Source organism: Abrus precatorius, unplaced genomic scaffold, assembly GCF_003935025.1.
Source record: "Abrus precatorius isolate BTA unplaced genomic scaffold, Abrus_2018 Scaffold10, whole genome shotgun sequence".
In the NCBI taxonomy this organism is placed as follows: Eukaryota; Viridiplantae; Streptophyta; class Magnoliopsida; order Fabales; family Fabaceae; genus Abrus; species Abrus precatorius.
The window spans coordinates 2056594-2078347 of NW_020874292.1; the positions used below are offsets into that span (position 1 = coordinate 2056594).

Sequence of the window (21754 nt, forward strand, 5' to 3'; positions counted from 1 at the left end):
ATTTACTTTATTAACAGTTAATTATGTGCTCAAGAAAATAGTTAGACAAGTTAAATTATCCTTATTTTTAATAGGATTTCTTTAATAATATATAAATCATCCTAGTCATAAAAAAGTAATCCTTTATTGTAATAAAAATATTTTAAACAATAATTATAAAATTAAAAATATTTAAATACTTGCATTTGTATAAATTTTGTAGTTATTAATTTTTGTTATTAAATATCAGTCGCTTCATTTAATGAAATAAGGTTTTATTGTTATTGTTATAATTTCTATTATTGAATATGAAAAATTATTAATTTTGTTTTTTAAGACTGTCTTTAAGTAATTAGTAATAATATTTTTATTACAAATATTTATTATATTTTAGTAAAATAATAAATATTTTAAAGAAAATTTTACCATTATTAATTATTTAAATTTAATTCTAAAAGTTATAGTTAACAAAATTATCTAAAATATAATTGTTAATTATATGCAACCCGTGTTTTGTTATTTCATGTATCATATTAAAACATGAAAAATGCTAAACAATGTCCTTAAAACACTAATAGAGAAATAAAAATATATTTTTATTAAAGAATATAGTAATTTTTATAGTTTTTAATATAAACCATCGTTTATTGTTTCTTATATATTAATTAATCAAACTCTTATAATATTTATAAAATTTATATTATATTCACGAATCCTTTCATCTTTGAATAAGAACAATAACTTATTTGGTTATTAGTTAACACATAATTCTCATGTTTTTCGATGGATAAAATAATGTTAGCATAGCAAAATTTTATGAAAGTACCAAAACTCTGTTATCAACAGTGATACAAACAGATTGTAAGTTATTCAGAGATAAATTTAACCACACATAGAGCATATATGAAGAGAATATTCTTCGTCTTATGAGAATAATGTATAGACAATATAACATATGTAATATTAATTATTTTTTTTTCAACTTTTTAATAATTTTAATTAATAAAGGAAAAACAATATCTTTCAAAAAAATAAAAGTCAGAAAAGAAGACGATATGGAACTTGGAAGAGGATAGATAAGAGATCACCTTCCCCTATCCGACTTGGCGAGGTGTTGGGGGCCCAAAAACTCAAAGCACCATGTGAATTCAAAAGAAGCATGTGGAGAGAACAGCTGCCACGTGTGAGACCGCAGAATCCACGCTCTTCCACGTGGCGTCCCTCGGAAGGCGAAGCGAGATCGCGCGGAACGCCAACCTCTTATCAACAAAAATCCTCAAAACAACGTTGCCCGCGTTTCTCTCTCTTTCTCTCTCCAGAGACTGTCAGCTTCTCACCGCCATGAACGCCATAGCTACTGCTGCAGTTCTCTCTCTCCCATTCTCGTTCTGTAAATCATCCAAGCTTGACGCCAGAAAGGTGAAGCTTAGGACAATTCACACGAATTTCTTTTTATGGTTTAAGAATTGTTTGTTCCTGTTATTTGTTTTTATGCCCTTTCTTTTTATATTTTTAAAGTATAGTTAGTTTATCTTTTTTTAGCATAATGCTTGGCAATTGACGTCAACTAAAATAGCACTATAGTCTCATAATTTTTTCCATTACAGGCTATATTTTCTGCTCCATAAGGAGTAATTAAAAGTGTGTAGATAACATTGTTGTGGGTATCACAAATTTCAGGGTTTGAAAGGTCGATTTAGAGTGTTTGCTGTGTATGGAGAGGAGATAGATAAGAAGAATGCATGGAGTGCGCTGTTTGACGTAGAGGATCCAAGATCTAAAGTCCCACAGTATAAAGGAAAGTTTTTGGATATATATCAAGCCTTAGAAGTGGCAAGATACGATATCCAATACTGTGATTGGCGAGCTCGGCAAGACTTGCTTACCATCATGCTTCTCCATGAAAAGGTTTGAGTTTGAACTCAATTCGGTTATACTATATATTTTATTAGGATCATATTTGATCCTTCAGTGAGTTCTATCATGTTGTCTGCTTTAGTCTATATGAATTTGTAATATTTACAAACTTGGCCATTGGATCATGTTGAAATTTTAGTTTTACCATAGTATATTCTCGTTCGACCCTCAGCTTTTCACTTCAGCCACACATTACACTACATGGTATATTTATACCTCCAAAAATTATGGATGTAGGTGGTGGAAGTTCTTAATCCTTTGGCACGTGATTATAAGTCCATTGGCACCATGAAAAAGGAGCTAGCAGAGTTGCAGGAAGAATTAGCGCAAGCACACCAACAGGTAACTATCATTAGCTATTGAGTGAGGACTAATCAGCTCAACATGAAGCGGAGATTTCTTAGATTCATTCAGCTTGGCAGGAACTTGTTCATGAGTTATTAGTCTATAACTGAATTTATGCTACTTACTGAACAACAACAGGTTCATATATCTGAGGCAAGGGTGTCCACTGCTTTAGATAAACTAGCTTACATGGAAGAATTGGTAAATGATAGGCTGTTGCAAGATAGCACAACTGAAGTTTCCCAGGCATCCTCTTCCCCCAGTACTTCTTTTAAATCTGTAGATATAGAAAAGAGAAGACCGAGAAAAAGCTTGGAAGTATCAGGTCCAGTTCAGTCATACCATCCCCACTTGAAGAATTTCTGGTATCCTGTAGCTTTCTCTACTGACTTGAAGGATGATACAATGGTAAGTCAACATACTTTATTCTTTATATCATACACTACATATATTTGTGTAATCTGCTTCAGTCTATGCAAATCTATTGGATTGGAAGCATATGATATGACAGTGGAATATTTCAAAATTTTTTAGTTTCTTCTTTCTTTCTTTTCTTTTTTATTTTCCTTCATTGATCCATTTCTTGGGATGATGGGGTGCCATGTCAAATAAGACACAGCCTGTTGAAAGTCATGGTTTGATACACGTTACTTCAACCAATCTGGATGAAATTCTCATAAGCATGTTATTCCTTTTCTTTTTCAGATCCCAATAGATTGTTTTGAGGAGCCATGGGTTATCTTTAGAGGGAAAGATGGGAAGCCTGGATGTGTTCAGAATACCTGTGCACACAGAGCATGTCCTCTGCACCTTGGTTCTGTAAACGAGGGTCGCATCCAATGCCCTTACCATGGTTAGTAGTCCGTGAACTATGTCACTTGATACTGATCTTCAGGAAATTTATGTTTTCAAAACATGATTATATCCTAGAATGTGTTACATATATACATACATACATCAAAATATATACATATATGAGGATATATCCTAGCAATGAGTTATAAGCATTAAAACTTACAGGTTAAAAATATCTAATGGTTGGATGTTAGGGTGGGAATATACTACTGATGGAAAATGTGAGAAAATGCCATCTACTCGACTGATAAATGTGAAGATAAAGTCATTGCCATGTTTTGAAAAAGAGGGGATGATCTGGATTTGGCCTGGCAGTGAGCCCCCAACAGCCACCCTTCCATCTTTGCTACCTCCATCTGGATTTGAAATCCATGCTGAGGTATGTTATGAAAAAATTTGTGCCATTAGATATAGCAGTTGAATATTCAAGGATTACAATTATGATTAATAGAAAAATCTGTATTTTCTTGGGCTATCTTTTTATGCCGCAGATTGTCATGGAGCTTCCAGTGGAACATGGGTTACTTTTGGATAACCTTTTGGATCTTGCACATGCCCCTTTTACTCACACTTCAACTTTTGCTAAGGGTTGGAGTGTTCCCAGGTTTGTTTCCGTTTACGCCTTGAAACCTGAAAGCCATTTGGCTTGTTATATTGCTTGTACCCTAGAAACTGAAAACCATTTGTCACTCAAAAGAGATTTAAAGCAAAAATCATATTGCAAGTGAGGAAGTAATCAGAATACCTTGGGAATGTAACCTTTCTTCACCATTCCCTTTCCTCAAATAATCTGATTGGGATTTTTTTCTTTGAAATTTTACTTTCTAGAAAAAAACACTTCTCAAACAAGGGAACACACAAAATTGGTGTGCCATGCTTTCTAGGCTCATGGATCTCTAATAACATGATGTAGTCAGTGTGTCATACATTCATACTTGTAATTGTGCACGAAAGGATGGATATGTCCCATTGTTTTTTTTTTATGGTATAAATTTAAGTTTTATCTTCTAAAACGCACTTGATCAATTAGTCTCGTTGCTGAATTTGAACTTGCAGCTTGGTAAAATTTTTGACACCTGCATCTGGCCTACAAGGATATTGGGACCCCTATCCAATTGATATGGAGTTTCGGCCACCTTGCATGGTTCTATCAACCATTGGAATTTCGAAGCCTGGTAAACTGGAAGGACAAAGCACCAATCAGTGCGCCACACACCTGCACCAACTTCATGTCTGCTTACCATCTTCAAAACATAAAACAAGATTGCTATACAGAATGTCACTGGATTTCGCTCCTGTGCTTAAGCATATTCCTTTTATGCAACATCTATGGAGACATTTTGCAGAACAGGTAGAATGTTTACTGAATCAATATGCAACTTTATTAAGTTTGAGATATGGGGAAACATACAGGAATAAAAAAGTTATGACTCTTTATTTTAACTGATGTTATGAAAATTGTGTTATTGTGTTTTTAACAAAACTGGCAACACACTAAGAACTAATTTGAAAAACTTAACAAATACTGTTTCGAGAAGAGACTAAAATGAAAGAAGTTGGAATAATAAATCTACTTAGAGTTAAAATTAACTTATGCACTTCAATTTAAAAAAAAAAAAGAAAAATCCTTTATCTAACTAGTGCTTAACAAAACTTGGTTAAGAGTCTCCTTAGAAAAGTCTTAATAGTAGAACAAAAAGCTCTCATAAGTTAAAAGCTAATTCAAAGTAGGCCAAAGCCCTAAACCTTAATATGTTTCGGCATGATTAAGTAGAGAACTATTTTATTCCAGTGAAACAAAAGTGTTCTTCAGCTTTTGTTGTATTAATATGTATAATCAATATGAATGACTCTGAAAATATTACCTGATCCTACTTTTTAACATTTTTATTTTGTTTGTGGATGTGAACTTATTAAAGGTTTTAAATGAGGATCTACGGCTAGTGGTAGGCCAGCAAGAGCGGATGAACAACGGTGCAAATGTATGGAATTTCCCGGTATCATATGACAAGCTTGGGGTTAGGTATAGACTATGGAGAGATGCCTTGGAGCGAGGAGCTAGGAAACTACCCTTCAGCAAATAAAATTAAATAAATATTTTGGTGCTTTTTATCTTTAGAGTCAATCATGCATTCTGGAACCAACTTGTATCTCAAGCCCCTTAGCCACCCTTTCAATAAAAGGGTCGTGGTGACCTCGTTGCGACAGGTTGTCCTTACATTAATTCTTCCAAAGCATTCCTACAACGCGCTGGGTAGGAAACTGCAAAATTTGATCAAAGGTTGTCTCTTATCATTCAAGCCCCTTTGTAAAGTAGCACCAACTGTACACTTGGCTTTTATTATTTCTGTGTACAGGATCAAGTCCATTTTTTCTCCACTTTTGCCAACTCAAGTAGTGGCTTAACCTTACCCTGTAACATTGGCGTTTGTTGTATGACATTCCATCTGAGTCAATGATAATTAAGAATTCCCGATTGGTCAATTCAGACTTCCTTTTTGTTTGGTAGAAATAATCTGATTGTTTAGAATAACTTGTTTGGACCAAAAAATAAAGGAAGATAATTGTATGTATTTTTTTCCTTTTTTGTTTTTAGACGTTGAAATATAGAATGCCATTGAATAGAAACATGTCCAATTCCATCAAGCTCATTTTTGAAATACTGGGAAAAGCTTTAAGTGTTAAAAGTCTAATTTATAAATTTATTTGTGTATATAATCAGTATAAAACGATTAATTAACGGAACATATTACATTTATCCACCCTTACAAAAAAACAAATGATTCATAATATGCACTTAACTTCATATTAATGTCCAGCAAAACAAAAATTAAATCTATTTTTGTTTCTAATTTCAGTGTCGCGTTAAAAATTCAAAAGAATTTGAAGGTGGATAATTTTCATTCTTATCTTCTACTTATAATTTTAAAATCTTTTAATCAAATAAAATTTATAATTTTCTCCTATTCACTTATTACTAATATGACAATACAAACATTTGATTCATAGAATTGTGTTATTTAAAATGTCAGAATACTAATATTAGTTCTTTATAAAATTTAAAAGTAAAAAAATCAATTTAACAATTAAAAATTAATTATAAAAATAGAAACAAAAAAAACTAAAATTACAAGTAAACTAAAATATAAAAATAAAAATACAATTAAATATATTTTTTCTCATTTTGTTTATTTTTTCTACGATAGTATTTGGATCAAGTTAGTTTTAATTTAGATAAAAATTATGTCCAAATCAATACAAAACTTTTGGTTTGATTTATTTAAATTTTAATGTAATTTTGATAAATTACTCTAACCAAATTATTTAGGTTATAGTTGAATTGGTTTGATTTGAGTAGATTAAAATTATTATTTTAAAAAATAAAAGTTATTTATTTATATAATTTTATGTGTTTGTCGATTTTTTTGTTTTAAATATATATTTTTTTACTAAAAATAATTATGTCCAAGCTGAATAAGATTATAAAAAAAGTTTTATATATACAATTACATTTATTAAGATTTAAATTCAAGACTAAATGTTAAATTAAAAAACTTATATCATATTTTCAAAATTTATTATTATGACATGTAAGTGAGTATTAAAAAATAATTTAAATATTAAATTATAAATTGATTAGATTAAGTAATTAAATTTGTATATTTTATTATCTAAGTCAATTATATTTAATATATTATTATTTAAATAAATCAAACCTAATAATTTAAATGGATCAAAATTTTTTATATTTAATTTATATCGTATTTATGGAATAGTGCTTGTACCATAATCTCTCACAAGAATAATTTTTTAATATAAAATTTTAAATATATATATATATATATATAATATTTTTAAAATAATTAAGAAAATATAATATTTAAAAATTATCATTGACAATTTTTGATATAAATACTATCAGAATAATAAATAGTTATTAAATTTTGAGAATTATCATTGATAATTTTTAAAAATTATTAAAAATTTATAAAAATTCAAAAATCTTTAGTAATGAATTTTAAAAAAAATAATTAAAATTTTTTTAAATAAAATATTGTCAGTAATTTTATAAAAAAAAACATTTTTTTATAATTTTTTTTTCAAAACACTGTATTTTGGTGTTTTTTTTTCCTATAAAAAAAATGACCTCGCTCACATCCCTAGTTTTTTCCTATTTGACTTGCCATATAATCAAAGCACGTCAACCCCCTCGCTAAAAGTTGGCTTCCTCATTACTTAGTGGCTTGGGAAGAAAGAAACGAAGTAGCACACAAAGTTCAAACTTAATTATATAAACTTTACTATCGCGTTAGGGTTTGCTTCCAAACGCTACTACACATTTCACGACCAAATTGATCGATCCATAGTGTGGTCAAGAATGTCGATATTCGAGTACAACGGGAGTGCCCTTGTGGCTATGGTCGGCAAGAACTGCTTCGCCATTGCCAGTGATCGGAGACTTGGTGTTCAGCTTCAAACCATCGCCACCGATTTCCAGAGAATTTCCAAGATCCACGACAAGCTTTTCATCGGTCTCTCTGGCCTTGCCACCGATGCTCAGACTCTCTACCAACGCCTCGTTTTCCGCCACAAATTGTATCAGCTCCGTGAAGAGAGGGATATGAAGCCCGAAACCTTCGCTAACCTTGTCTCTGCGCTTCTCTATGAGAAAAGGTATGTCTGTTCAGATGACAATTGCAATTTTGTCATTTAGATCCATTAATCTATCAGCATTCATCAAAATCAAAATTCAATTCATCCGATTATATTAGTAGATTTGATGGATTGGACTAGTTTTAATTATTTGATTGTTAACGGACTTATCAAATTATTTATTGAAGATTGATAGGGTTTTATAGAATGAAATGTGTTTTGGACACTGAGGAGTCTGGATGCATATTGTTGAGAGAAAAGCAAAGGTGGACAATGAAACGTATTGATTGAAAGTGATGGTTGGAGGGAGAGGGAGGGAGTTATCTTAGTCGAAGTAATATTCAATTGACTGATATGAATGAAAATCATATATAGGTTATCAGTGTGTTCTGAATGTATCATTTATAGGTAATTTTTCTTTAGGCGGGTAATGTGGTTTTTTCATTTTTGACATATAGTATAGATGAATGATTTCACTTGTGACAGTAGCAAAAATATATGTTATAATGGTGGTGTTATGAATCAGAGATTAAGAAACAATAGACATGGCAAAGCCATATGCTACCTCCGTTTGTCTCCTGTTGCCACATTGGAAGTTACAACTTTAAAGATGAAATGTTTCATGACTGAATCTGCTACTTTTAGTGTTTGACTGGTAGTTATATCCCTAGATGTAGATTCATATTGACTCTGAATGTTTCCTGACTGAACGTGAAGAAGTGAAGATGCTTGTCATTTCTGAACTTAAAACTGTTGTAACCTAGTAAAAAACATTGTATAGAAGTTCTCAAGTTTTGTGCATTGCCATATGGTCTAGATTTCTGTTCTTTTTCTTCGTAAGGTGCAGAGTGTGTTATTGGACTTGAAGTTCAAAATCAGGATGAACATCCAGTTATCCTTATTTTAAATAACAGTATTAATAAACTCACTACAGAAAAAGAAAGAGGCTTATATCATTGAAGTGGAGAAACCAAGGGTGATGTGAGTTTATGAAATAGTTGTGCATATATTTTATGATATGCATAATTCTATTTTACGAGTGTGGAAGTTATCATCTCACTTGATCATTGCAGAATTTTTCTTTCCACTAGTTAGCTGCTCGATACTCTGAAACTGTAAAAACAAAATATATAATTTTTTGCTTTTCAGGTTTGGTCCATACTTTTGCCAGCCAGTAATTGCTGGATTAGGAGACAAAGACAAACCATTCATATGCACAATGGATTCAATTGGAGCAAAGTAAGTGAACTATTATATAATCTGTGTTCATATATGCTGTCAAAGAAGGTTAGTGTTTTAGTGATATGCATAAGCATAACCCTACATTTCTTCTGGTTCATAATTCTATAGTAGATTTCACATATTATCATGCTTTTGTCTGGAGGTTGGTGACTACCAACATCTGCAAATGTGAACAATTTTGCCAAACTAATTTAGTTCTACCTATTTCTGCTACTCTAGAATCAGACTTCAGGGTAGTTTTAGAAATTTTTCCTCTTTTAAAGTTTCTATGGCCTAATAATTGCTATTGAGTGAAACAACGTGACGAGACATAACTATCACAGTCTGATGTTACTTTCTACAACAAAATACTAGGGGCATTGAATATTTGATTTCCTTTTAAACTTCCCCCCAAAAGGTTGCTAAACTCTGATAGATTAAGGTTTATGCATATATCTTTGACAGTGAGCCAATAAGTAAATTATTTTATATCCTTTAATTGACACTGCACTCAATTTCCTTTATTTATTAATTTTGAAGGTTTTTTTTTTTTTAAATTGCATATTATGCAACTTCTGCCCTTTAATTATTAGAATAATCTTAAATTATTTTTCATCTGAGCCTTATTTTCGTGATATTAAATTATTAATACCTTTTGACTTTTTTTTGTATGGCAGGGAACTTGCCAAAGATTTTGTTGTGGCTGGCACTGCATCTGAGTCTCTTTATGGTGCTTGTGAGTCGATGTTTAAGCCTGACATGGTTTGTCTCAAAATTTGATCTGTTGTCTTTAATGTCACTTTTATCTTGAGAATTTGCAAATTCCTGCAGTCCTGTCTATTTTTTGCTTGTGTTGCCAATTTTTACTACCAAATTGCAAAATAGACATCTGCAAATGGACATGTTCAGAAGCTAGCAAACCTTAGTGTTAATAGTTCCTTGCATATTTTCGGAATATCATCCATGTGCAGGATCACAGGATATTGAATCATAGAGTTTTAAAACTTGGTACTAGTGACTCTCAGTTGCTGGCTCAAACTTGAAGTAGGTTTAATGTATTGGAGTCATAGTAGTCAATCTCGGATAGCGGCACGGAGCGGCCAACCCGAAAAACGCTATAGCGGCATATTGAATAGCGGGATGACTGTTATTTTGAAGTTCTGAGTATTATACCTAATATAAAAATATATCCAAAACAGAGAGAAATGAAAAACAGAGATGGAGATAAAAAACAGATAAGAAAATAAGAAAACAGAGAATTGATCAGTCACTAGAAAATGTGTAGGTTCGTCGGATGTTTTATCAGAGATGAAGAAAATGATCGGAAATGCCTAGATTACATTGGAAGTTTCGTCGGAGTTGAAGAAGACAACTGGAGATGGGACGACCGAAACACGTCTAAGTTATATTGGAAGCTTTGCCGGAGACAAAGAAGATAACCGGAGGACGACTTTGTCACGTTAGAAGTCTCGCTGGAGATGAAGAAGGACACCTGAAGCAAGAGAATATTGCAAAGAATGAATATGGGAAAGAACGAACCAGAGAACTGAGAGATGAAAATGAAAACTTAGGGCTCGTGAAGAAGATGTCAGAAATGTAAAAAGGGGCAAAATCTCGAGATTATCTGTTTTTAAAGATGTCCAATGTTAAGAAAGCAATGGCAAAGTCAGGTTTTGGCTAGGGATGAAATAGCAGCCACTATGGCTGCAATTCTCCCGCGATTTGGCTGCTATTAGTGGCATGATGGCCACTCCACTCTGCTCCTCCTTGATTGTGGCCATAGCGGCCGCTATTGAGTATTGACTACTATGATTGGAGTGTAATGTAAGACTTGCATTTGGAACACTAGCAACTAGCAAACTCCAATACAAGTCTTTTAAATGTTATGTAAAAAATGATATATAAATTTTGCATTTACAGCAAAGACCTGTAATCCTTGAATCAAGCAACACAATAGCAACTGCAAGTCATTATATTTTCAGTTTTTTAATATGACAGTGGAGGTAGGTGTGTGGTTGTATACATACATAATAAAACTTGTTCTTGCATCTACATGAGTACTTGATGTTAAATGTCAGTTCATGAGAATTGTAAAAATTACAAAAAGGAACATTATGTAGGGACAAAATTGTTGTATGGAATAAGATGTTCTGTGGTAGTACCGGAATTGAAACTAATATAGGCTCAATTTTGCAGTTGAGTTCCCAAGTTCTCTCACATTATCATACTTGCGATGTATTATTGAAACTTGCAAAGAATTTTAAAATTCAGTTTCTTCATGATCTTCAAAGAGAAGCTTATTCATGTTCCCTTGGTTTTTTATTATGACTCAGGAACCCGAGGAATTGTTTGAGACAATCTCCCAAGCCCTGCTGTCGTCTGTAGATCGTGATTGTTTAAGTGGCTGGGGTGGACATGTTTATGTTGTGTAAGTTTATGAATTCTCCATTTCTCATTGTTGTTGACCATAAGTTTTTGGCATACTGCTTTTACCAATTTGGGAGCCAGGCAGGAAGCATTCATATTTTATGTACTTACACCTGTGCCGTGCACTACTAGTTGATGACACTGTTGCCATATTCTAGAGAAAATTTTGGCTAATAAAAACATCCTGACCTACCTCTAAAGGTGCAGCTTTTGGTACATGTTGCTCTATAAATTTCTTCGAGTCAAAATTTCCTAGTTATGATATACTAGACAGCTGACAATTTAGTTTTGGTAAAAATGAGGGTCAAAGTTTGAAGCTGTAGCCTGTTTATTGCATTGATGCACCTTATGGATGACATGACAAATTAGCAATGCTGACAATATACAGAATACTGATGAATAAGAGCAGCTTTGGGAGGGGGTTGTTTCATTTCTTATGAACCTGACTGCTCACTTTGAAAGAAACTTGTAGTATTTTTACTGTTTTTCACCATTTTTGTTTAGTTTTCTTTCTTATTCTACTATTTCTTTTCTTAATTGTTTTCTCCTCAAACTAGGACATTTGCATCACACATAGTTGTTTAAGCTTATTGGAAGTTCCAACTTGTTTTATATCCTTGTTCATAACATGTTATTATAATGGCTTATTAATCTTCTCTTTTATCTGCTGCAGCACACCAGGCGAAGTAAAGGAGAGGATATTGAAGGGAAGAATGGACTAACTTTTAAGCCAACCAAGTCACCCATTTCTTATCATTTTGTCATCCTAGTTTGGAACTAAATGACAGATCATTTATCATCAGTTGTGCAGAGATGGGTACCTTGCTATTGTGGTTGTTAATTAAATACACCTTGAAAAGTATTTTCGAACGGTTTTAGTATAATGTTAAGATGTCAGTGAAAATAATTATTCTCGAGGCAGTCTTGTCGGGTGAATTAGGTTATAAATGTTGGAAAATTTAAAGGCGTATTTAAGAATTAGGAGGAAAGGAGAAGCGATGGAGAGTTGGTATAAGAACGAACCAGACTATTTGTGTGGAACCCGTTGCACAATTTACAATTTACATTGGATCTTGGTCAGGAAGGCCTATTGTATCGTCTAGACCGAGCATGGCTGTAAATTCAATTTCAGTGTGACTTGCTAATATGATCTGTCTCATCTTAGCTTGACCTCTTATATCAGCCAACAGGAGACGACTTCCCACTATTTCCTTTCCTCGATTAACAAGACAAATTTCCTTTATTATTGCTTTATTAACTTTAACTATGAGAATGATTAGTTCAACGTTAAGCATCCCTTTTATAAATTTACTCGAGGCTAAGTAAGGAGGGTGGGTAGATTTACCCTTTGATCTCATAGCCTAAGTGAACCGTTTTTACTAGTCCGACCATTTATGTTAACAGATAAGCGTGTCAGGATTGGTTAGGTTCATTGATTTTCAAGTTTTCTGATCCGGTGATAATTGGTTTAGTGATTTCCAATTCAAGCCAATGTGGAAGTCCTAAACCTAAACAGGGAAGAGAAAGGAAAACGTGATCTGGTCAAGCTTGGTTGACTGAATTTGCATGTCAACCCGAATCTCCTTACATTGTTCTTCTTTTTAGTCCAAGAGAAGGGAGTAGAGATTGAGAGATGGGGACACGAGTGTAGTTTTAACATGTAACGAAAACAAAGGGGATTTTACATGTTTTCTAAATTCATACTGGATTTAACCAAACAATAAACCTTCTGCAGTGATGACCCATTGCATATCATCACCTAAGTATGAAGAATAAATCTAAAATCCATTTATGACCTGTACTTGGATCGATACTATAAGCAAAACAACGTACCAATGAATAATTTATTATAGGTTTAATTATACTTTTAATATATGTGCGGTTTTAAATTTTTTAATTTTAGTTGTTCACTTATAGTCCTTTTTGTTTTTCAAATATTCATTTGCTCCTAAATTAATTTTTTTTATTATGTTTTATGCATTTTATTTTGATATTTTGTCTTTACTTATTAGTATGAATCAATAAAATGCCAAACCTTTATTATAGTTTTATTAATTATTTGATAAAATTTTGGGAGGTGAAACTTAATTTGAACATTTAAAAATTTAGAAGAATTAAATTAAGCAATTAAAATTAGGAAGATAAAAAGTGCTCATACGATAAAGTATAGGGACTGAAAATGTAATTAAGTTATTTATAAGTTATTCAAAACAATTAGATGTACAAAAAATTTCACTGTAACTTGAAAATTTACAGACTATTCTGTTGTCTCTTTCATAAAAGACTAATATATAATTTTACATATAAAAATTGTAAACTTTTACACATAATTCATGGTTAGAACTATTTTAAAAATTAAACGAATGCAAAAGTATTGATAATATTATATGTATCCTTAATCTACCTTTTTTTTTTAATGTGGCTTTGTATAAAAACTGAAAAAGATATGCTTATTTGAACATTGAGAAACAGTTTTATAATTTTGAAAAGAACAGATAATGTTTTATTGATATGCTTTCTTCCTATTAGGCAAAACATTAAAATTTTTTTTTTATCTTTTTGTGACTAAAAACGCTCGATTATGAAATCGAGAAAATAGAAACAAGTTTTTCCATTTTTCCCAGAATTATCTGAAATCTGAATAATACAAATAAAGGTTGATAAATTGGATGAATCTCACCACAATTATTTCAAAATATACGGGCTTTCTCAGAGATCGAACAGATTTGGGCTTCATATTATAGCAAAGGTTCAATTTGTGCTTAATGGACCCGGCTGTTCACTGGGCAGTTTTTTTCTTAAATTATCATTACACATAGCAGTTACGATTGCTTCGTTAACTTCTCGCTTCTGTAAACACGCCACCGCTGGCTGCAACATCAACTAATAAAGAAAGAGAGACAAACAAATGCTGAAATGCCATTAGAATAAATTCAACCTAGAGAAAAGTAGTAGAAATAATGCATCGTTTTCATTTTTGGAATCGGTGCTCACCTATAGCAGCCCACCCCACTTTTTATTTTCCTTTGACATTCGTTTCTTCTACCATTATTTGGTTAATTTAGTTCATTCGCGTACAGGTAATTTTTTTTATTTCTTTTAATTCTTAATATCTTGTCCTTTGCTTCATTCATGTTAAATCTACTTGCAAGAAAGGAGGCACCTGCACCATTTACTAACCCCATACGTGTTTGCATGACTTTTAATCTGAAACGTAAAGATGTCTTAACCATGCAAATATATTGTCAAAGTTAGAAATTTGGAAACTGATAACATCATAGGTTATTATGACGCTCTATTCATTATGGAGAAGGTCAAACAAAAGGCATTTAATCACTTTTTTTTATTAAATTTTGATAAAGAAAACTTAATAGAATAATTAAGTAGGCTGAAGGTAATTAGCATTTTCTCCATTTTTCTTTCTTCAATAGGCCAGGGACCCGAATGGTCCTGCAAGTAATTTGACATCAGTTTTAAAATAAAATTAGAAGATAGCTTTCTGAATGCATTGCATTGAAACATAAACTCTCAAAATTTATGGGAAAGGGGTTAATAATACTTGTTTTCTGATATCCCCTGCAGCTTTGTGATTCTTGAATTTATGGGCAACGTCATTGAATCGTTTGCTTCGGGCTTCGGAAATGCTGTTGGCAAACTTTTTAATTCTCCAATTGAATTTCTTTCAGGAAAATCTTGCAGGTAAGAGTATGAAGGGTTATCAATACTCTCATTAGGATTCTCCATATTATTATATAATATAGTCTTCTAGAATTTAGAAATTATGTAATGTTATGGTTGAACATTGCTATTTACATTTTACAGAACTATTAGAACCTCAACCTTATACAACTTACAATTTGTCCATTTGTTTCAAAGTTGAGTATAATTGATTTTGAACCATTAAACAAACTGAGATTTTGTCCAAATTAATCTCAACCACAAATTTTACATTAGAATGTATTTGCGAGGATTTGCTTCCTGATGTAAAACGAACAAGCTCTATGAACAAATTCAGAAGGAGCTTCTAGAGTAGTTGTGCTCCTTGTGCTTAACGATATTTTTTCTTCACTTTTCCACTTCATGCTTTTAATCTGTATTTTTTTTTTATATGTTTCAGCTCAGTATGTGGACCAACGTGGGATCTCATTTGTTATATAGAAAATTTTTGTGTTGCCAATCTCCTGAAGCTGGCCTTGGTATTTATGCTGCTGTACATTGGTGAGTTCAACTGTTCTGTTATTTGATCACTACATATAGTATCACTCCATTTTCTTGGATCAACTTGTCTAAATTCAGATTGCAACATGGTCTTGTTTAGTACATAACATGAACCCACTAGCCCTATCTAATTTGTCATATCTGAAAGTGGGTATGCATGATTTCCTTGCAGTTCTGTTGTTCTTCTATCTGCTGCATAAATTAGGCATATTTGGATGTCTTTGCCGTTCTTCTTGCAAAATGATATGGGCATGTTTCTCTTCTTGTTTCCACATTTGGGAGTACTCTTGCACTTTCTTGTGTGTTAAGCTACACAAATTCAAAAGGAGACAAAAAAGGGTCAGAATGGTTAGGAATCAAATGTTCTACTCTACAACTGGAGAAGATTACACTGATCGAAGTCTTTCATACCATTTTCCAACATCTGCAAAAATAGGTAGATCAATTTCGCGAAGAAGGAGAGACTATAAATGCTCCCACTTAAGGAAGTCTTTACGGCCTAGGAAAGATCGTGCTCGAGTTGAAATTAGTAGAGATTTTAGTTATAGAATTAGAAGCAATCATAGTAATGGAGATCCCAGTTACACAAGCAAGCCCATTAAACATGGCAATCACATAGACACAGTCCATGACATTAAGGTAACTCGTACATCTAAGTTTGCCAGAAAAGGTATAAATAAAAGGAAAAGAGTTCTTCCAAGGCAAAGATTGTAGAATATTTTAGTAGAGGGTACATATAGGAACCACTTTTTATCAATGCATGTTTGTGATTTGTTAGGATGAAAGAGAAAAACATATATATTTGATTTCCTTTGATAACAGGGAAAAAAGGCATGAAGTAAAGAAAATGACTTTGGCCACTGCACATAAAAAACACTTCTACTGAAGTTTTCTTTTGCTGTTTTCACCCCTCTCATGAAATTACTGATAAAGGCTCCGCAAATCATTAATAAATAAATCAAGGTTAAGAGCTGAGAATGGTAGTTGATAGCTTCTTTTCAGGAACAAGGTATTTTGCAACTTATGGAGAATGTTTTGCTATTGCTTTGCACAAACGTTACCTTATCCAAAATGGAAGTCCAAAGTTTATGATTGCTATAGGTAATGCCACGGTGGGATACAACCTTGGAATAGATAAGAATCTGAAATGAGAGGAATCTATAACGAAGGGTTTCCATTACTTGACATTGAAGTTTGTTGATCCCCAAAGATATCTAAAAAATTGTGTTGCCATATTCATCCCCTCAAATACCTCAATCCTTTGTTCTTTTCTCAATCCACGAACTGTGTTAGAACATCTTTTCCTCCCTCAATGGAACGTGAGGAGGGGAAACAATCTTCCCACAAGAACCCATACATTGAACTTGAGGAAGTCAACTTCGATTTTATTCTAGCAATTGGCTTGCAAGAACAAGAGAGAGCATTCACAATGCTAGCAACTATTGAAAGTGAAAGTGATGAAGATGTAAGGGACTCCTCTTTTGACAATGATGATGGAGACCCTGATTTTATAGAGAGCCAAGAGTTTGAAGCCGACCTTCAGTTCCATGAAAGTGAAGGAAGCAATGATGATGATGATGAAATGGAATTGGAAGAAGATGACATTGATCCAGATGAATTATCTTATGAAGAGTTGATTGAGTTGGGAGAGTTTATAGGAGAAGAGACAAGAGGATTATCAGCAAATGAAATCTCTTTGTGCTTATACCCTTATAATTGCCATTCTCCTGAAAGCAAAACTGGCATTGATCGCTGTGTGATTTGTCAGGTTGAATATGAAGAAGGTGAAGCCTTGGTGGCACTTCAGTGTGAGCACCCTTATCATGCAGATTGCATAAGCAAGTGGCTTCAGATTAAGAAGGTTTGTCCAATTTGTAGCAATGAAGTTTCAACTCCCAATACCAATCCTTGATTATTTAGTTTGGATTGCAAAATTGATGTGTATATACAAATTACTGTAATATGTAGTTTGCATGAAACTAAAGTTGAGAAAATAAATAAAGCATAGAAGCTTTAGATCATTACAAACAATATCACAGAAAATTAAATTCCTTGTATTTCCACGTAAAATTAATATGCGTGATATTGGAATGCTTATTAGTATTTGGTAGTAAAGATATGTTCCCAATTGTAAATTCATGCAAACAATATTCTCTAAATTGAAAGAAAAGTATTAAATGCATGTTTCGGAACTGATTATTTGTAACAAATAATTATTTTCTTTTAAACTTTTTAAAAAAGGTTATTATACTCTTGCGGTCTTTTTTATAATAAATAAAATAAAATATTTTTTTAGTCCTTATTATAAAAAATAAATGATAGATTCAAGATGTATTAATTGTTAAAAAAATTTATATTTTTTTTATTAATATCATTAAATATACAAATTACTAATTACATCATTTAATATTATAAATATTTTTAAAATAAAATTTATATTTATAGAAAATATAATATACTTAATAATTTTTTTTATCTGATAATTTAATCTTTTATTTCTTATATTATTTACCATATAAGTTGTTGTTTTTGACAAAATGCTAACTTGTATCTTACGATATTGATTAACAAGACCCTTTATTTTTTAATTATTTGTTACGCCATTTTCTTTCATTTTGTTTGGAGTTTTCTTGTGACGCCACCATTTCAGGGTTAACAAAAAAAACAAAAAACAAAAAAATCAGCATTGCTTTAAGTTCAAATATAATATAAATTTCTTCTTGACAATAAAAATAACAAATCAATTCGTAATCTGTTCTATTCTGGAACCAACAATCTAAGAGATTCGAAACAGCATCTCAATCTACTACCAAGATACTATGATCAATAAATTCCAAAAAATTGTCTGAAACACATAATGCTTTCCCATTATTTTGTAATTTGTATGTTTGATGGAACATGAAGGAGGGCAGGTTCTCACTGTTCCTTTGGAGTCTGTCAGGCTGCAACTTGCAAAAGGCTACATACATAAAACACTCTATTTTTTCAGCGCATGCTATTGCTAGGTGATAGCTTAGTCGCACAACAATGAAAATGAACTTCAAATGTGTAAGGACACGAGATAATGATGAAAAAAAATCACAACTGAAGATAGAAAGGAACAAACCAACAAATAAAATAAGGTCAGAATGCTGGAAACTTCATCTCTTGATCGCATAACATAGTTGCAAATTAAAGAACATCAACCGCTAAAGTCGCTTCATAGGTTACCTTAATGGGGAAATCATAATAAACAATCAATTAACAAAATTATCCATGGGTGGAATAAGTGGAAGCATTTTACTTTATCAGTGTAAGAAGTTCTAAATTTCTAATCACAAGACGACAAAAACAGATTAAATATGAAAAACTTAAGGCATAAAGTTAAGCATGCATGCATCCAAATAGACGGCTGAAATTTTGAGTTAATTAAAGAGCCGGTACCACTGTAAAGCATACATAATATTAATAAGTTATTAAAAAGTAGATTAAATTAAATTGAATTTAAATTGTTCACACCTTACATAAGACAATAATTTTGTTGGTGTATTACAATGGAGATTGGATCTAAGTTATGTGATAGTGACGAATGAAAATTGATGAACTAAAAGGGTGGAATAGAATGAGGAACTGAGGGTTTAATGGCGGCTAGCATCTTCAAAAGGCATATAAGTCCGAATATTGCCGCCCCTCGCGTGACTCTCTTTTTCAACAAGTTTCTCATTAAATATGGGATCGTAGAAAACAAAACCAAAACGTGTTCAATTCATGTAGACCATAGCTGTTGCTGTTTTACAACTGTCATCTGTCTCCTTTTCTGTCTTCGATAATTGTCAAGCAATGTCGTTCAAGCACTCGTTAAAATCTTAAAAGTAAATAGAATTTTGTTAATATTTTATTATAATGTTTAATGTATTTTACCATTTTCTAATAAAATACTGTATTAATTCATTGATCAGTGTTAGTAAGGTCTCGGGTCTTATTTCATTGTAAGAATTATACACACACACATAGTTTATGTGTAACTTGAGTTCTTTTTTTCTTTAACTGCTTTTATTTAATTATTGTAATTTTTTAATTTCTGTTTAATTTTTATATTTTTTGTTAATTTATATAAATCGGTAATATGTTACCCTTCTACTCTATTTTTATCATTGACTGAAATTTTGATTTAAAAAATTAATTTGAATGATTAAAAATAAAACTACACATAAATTAAAATATAAAGACTAAAAGTCTCATCATACTTATATAATATTATCAAGATTACTTTAAGAAAGGACAAAGTTTACTTGAAGTACAAAGTTTTTCTGAAGTTATTCTTAAATCAATATTATAATTTTAGTTTAATGATCTACGTTGACCTCCAATGCAAATTGTTAGGGTAAAAATTATAAGATAAAATCACTCTAATTTTAATCAAATGATATAATTAAAAGCATGTAAGTATTGCACTTAAATTTATTTTTTTTAATTAATAAAAAAAATCCGGAAAAGAAAATCAGGACTTGTAGTTTGAAAGGTCAAGCCAACCCACGATTTAGCGTGCTTGGTTGAGCCGAATTCTGTTGCCTTTCCATGCCTCAAATAATGCTGAGCTTTGGTTAAATAATGATACAATAATAAATAAGGAAAAATATTAAATTTTTAAGCAATTAAAACTAGTAATATTTTGTTAAAAAATATTTATTACCCTTTTATAATTCTAATGTAATAAATAAAAAATCATTATATTTAAATGTTTTAATGAGTGATATTAACAGAACACATAAATAATAGCAAAGCTAATTACAAGGTTTACCTTTAGAACAGAGTGTGGTTAAAGATGTTCTCCACTAATTGTGTCATTGTCATGAATCTGTTCGTTTGCTAATGATGACTTATTCAGTTATTCCTTGGATATCACGTTTTTAGTTTTAAACCAAATAATTAAATAGTTTAATATTAAAAGAATTTTTTAAGTTATCATTATTATCACAATTAATGTTTGTTGTTGAGTTTATTATTGTAATTTTTAATTTAATTTTCATATAATATCAATACAAAATAATTTTATATTGTAACTTAAAATATGTTGTTCCTCGTTGCATTGTTTAATGTCTAGTGAATTAATAGCTACAAAATGTTTAGGCCATGAATTCAGTGGGTATATCTTAATCATCCTAACGCTGACTTCTCATCCTTATCTATACTAGAAAATAATAAGGTATAATAATATTTATGTATTATATATCATTAAAATTATTTGTTAGTATGATATATTATATTATTGATACAAATTAAAAATATACACTAATGAAGGCTAATTCAGTTTAAATCGTCAGTAAATAATATTTTATATTAATTTACAGAATTTTTTAAAAATTGATAATCTTAATTTTTTTCAGAAATTATTTAAATGTTTCAAAATTACTCTGATTACCATAAAAAACTACTCTTGTTAAAAATATGGAAAAATGTGATAATATCAGTATAACCATAATTAATATTTATGTAAATATAATATTAGTACAGTCACTATGGTTGAAAGCGTTTTAAAGAGTGTAAAATAATTAAATATAATTTATTAAAGATTGTGATTGAACAAGAAAAAAAATTGAATACTTAATATATTTTTTTAAATGATTTACCTAAAAAGAATAAAAAAATCAAAATATAACTCAAAATGTAACAGTTTGACAGCAGAAATTATACATGCAGGTAAGCCTCTCTTACTCTAAAGAGAATCCACGATGGAGAGTAAAAAAAGAATAATAAAAAAAAAGAGTTTTGAGAGGCTTTTTTTTATTTTATTTTTGGTCAACTGAGAGATGCTGTACATGCTGTGATTTTTCCGTCGACATAATTTTCTAATTACTGAATTATTATTTTTTTGTTTATATTTTTAATAGTTGCATTATTTTGGGTCAAAAATAACCGCATACTGGGTAAGTCAAGTGGGCCCAAACCGATTACCAACCGTTTCAATGTATTTGACCCAAAACGTCATCGCAATGTCAGCTACTGCTCCAAATGATCATAAATCCTGGAAAAACAAAAGATATTATTGTACAGCGTGTGTGTATATATATGATTTTCTATTTATCCACTTTTAAAGAAAAATATTATTTATTTATTTAAAAATTTAAAATAATATTAACTATTTTTAGTAATTATGCTC

The 21754-nt window shown here is 31.2% G+C and overlaps 3 protein-coding genes across 4 annotated transcripts; all 3 read left to right on the plus strand.

The window, feature by feature from the left end:
* The first annotated feature begins 1229 nt into the window (after window positions 1-1229).
* LOC113871002 (chlorophyllide a oxygenase, chloroplastic) lies at window positions 1230-5580 on the plus strand. Of its 2 annotated transcripts, XM_027507649.1 has the most exons (9): window positions 1231-1398; window positions 1660-1887; window positions 2134-2238; window positions 2380-2649; window positions 2947-3094; window positions 3291-3475; window positions 3588-3700; window positions 4153-4447; window positions 5016-5580. In XM_027507649.1, the coding sequence occupies exons 1-9, from the start codon at window positions 1321-1323 to the stop codon at window positions 5178-5180; spliced, it is 1587 nt and encodes a 528-aa protein (XP_027363450.1). In that variant the 5' UTR covers window positions 1231-1320; the 3' UTR covers window positions 5181-5580. The 2 variants fall into 2 exon arrangements, with proteins under 2 accessions (XP_027363460.1, XP_027363450.1); XM_027507659.1 differs by lacking the exon at window positions 5016-5580 and having other exon boundaries at window positions 1230-1398; window positions 3588-3744; window positions 4127-4355.
* A 1708-nt stretch (window positions 5581-7288) lies between these two features.
* Window positions 7289-12538, plus strand: LOC113845909 (proteasome subunit beta type-3-A-like). Its single transcript, XM_027473607.1, has 5 exons — window positions 7289-7770; window positions 8899-8988; window positions 9648-9732; window positions 11304-11398; window positions 12071-12538. Exons 1-5 carry the CDS (start codon window positions 7475-7477, stop codon window positions 12117-12119), a joined length of 615 nt encoding a protein of 204 aa, XP_027329408.1. The 5' UTR covers window positions 7289-7474; the 3' UTR covers window positions 12120-12538.
* Window positions 12539-16771: 4233 nt separating this feature from the next.
* On the plus strand, window positions 16772-17527 carry LOC113853164 (E3 ubiquitin ligase BIG BROTHER-related-like). The gene has a single exon (XM_027483651.1). The coding sequence runs from the start codon at window positions 16928-16930 to the stop codon at window positions 17525-17527; it is 600 nt and encodes a 199-aa protein (XP_027339452.1). The 5' UTR covers window positions 16772-16927.
* Window positions 17528-21754: the final 4227 nt, after the last annotated feature.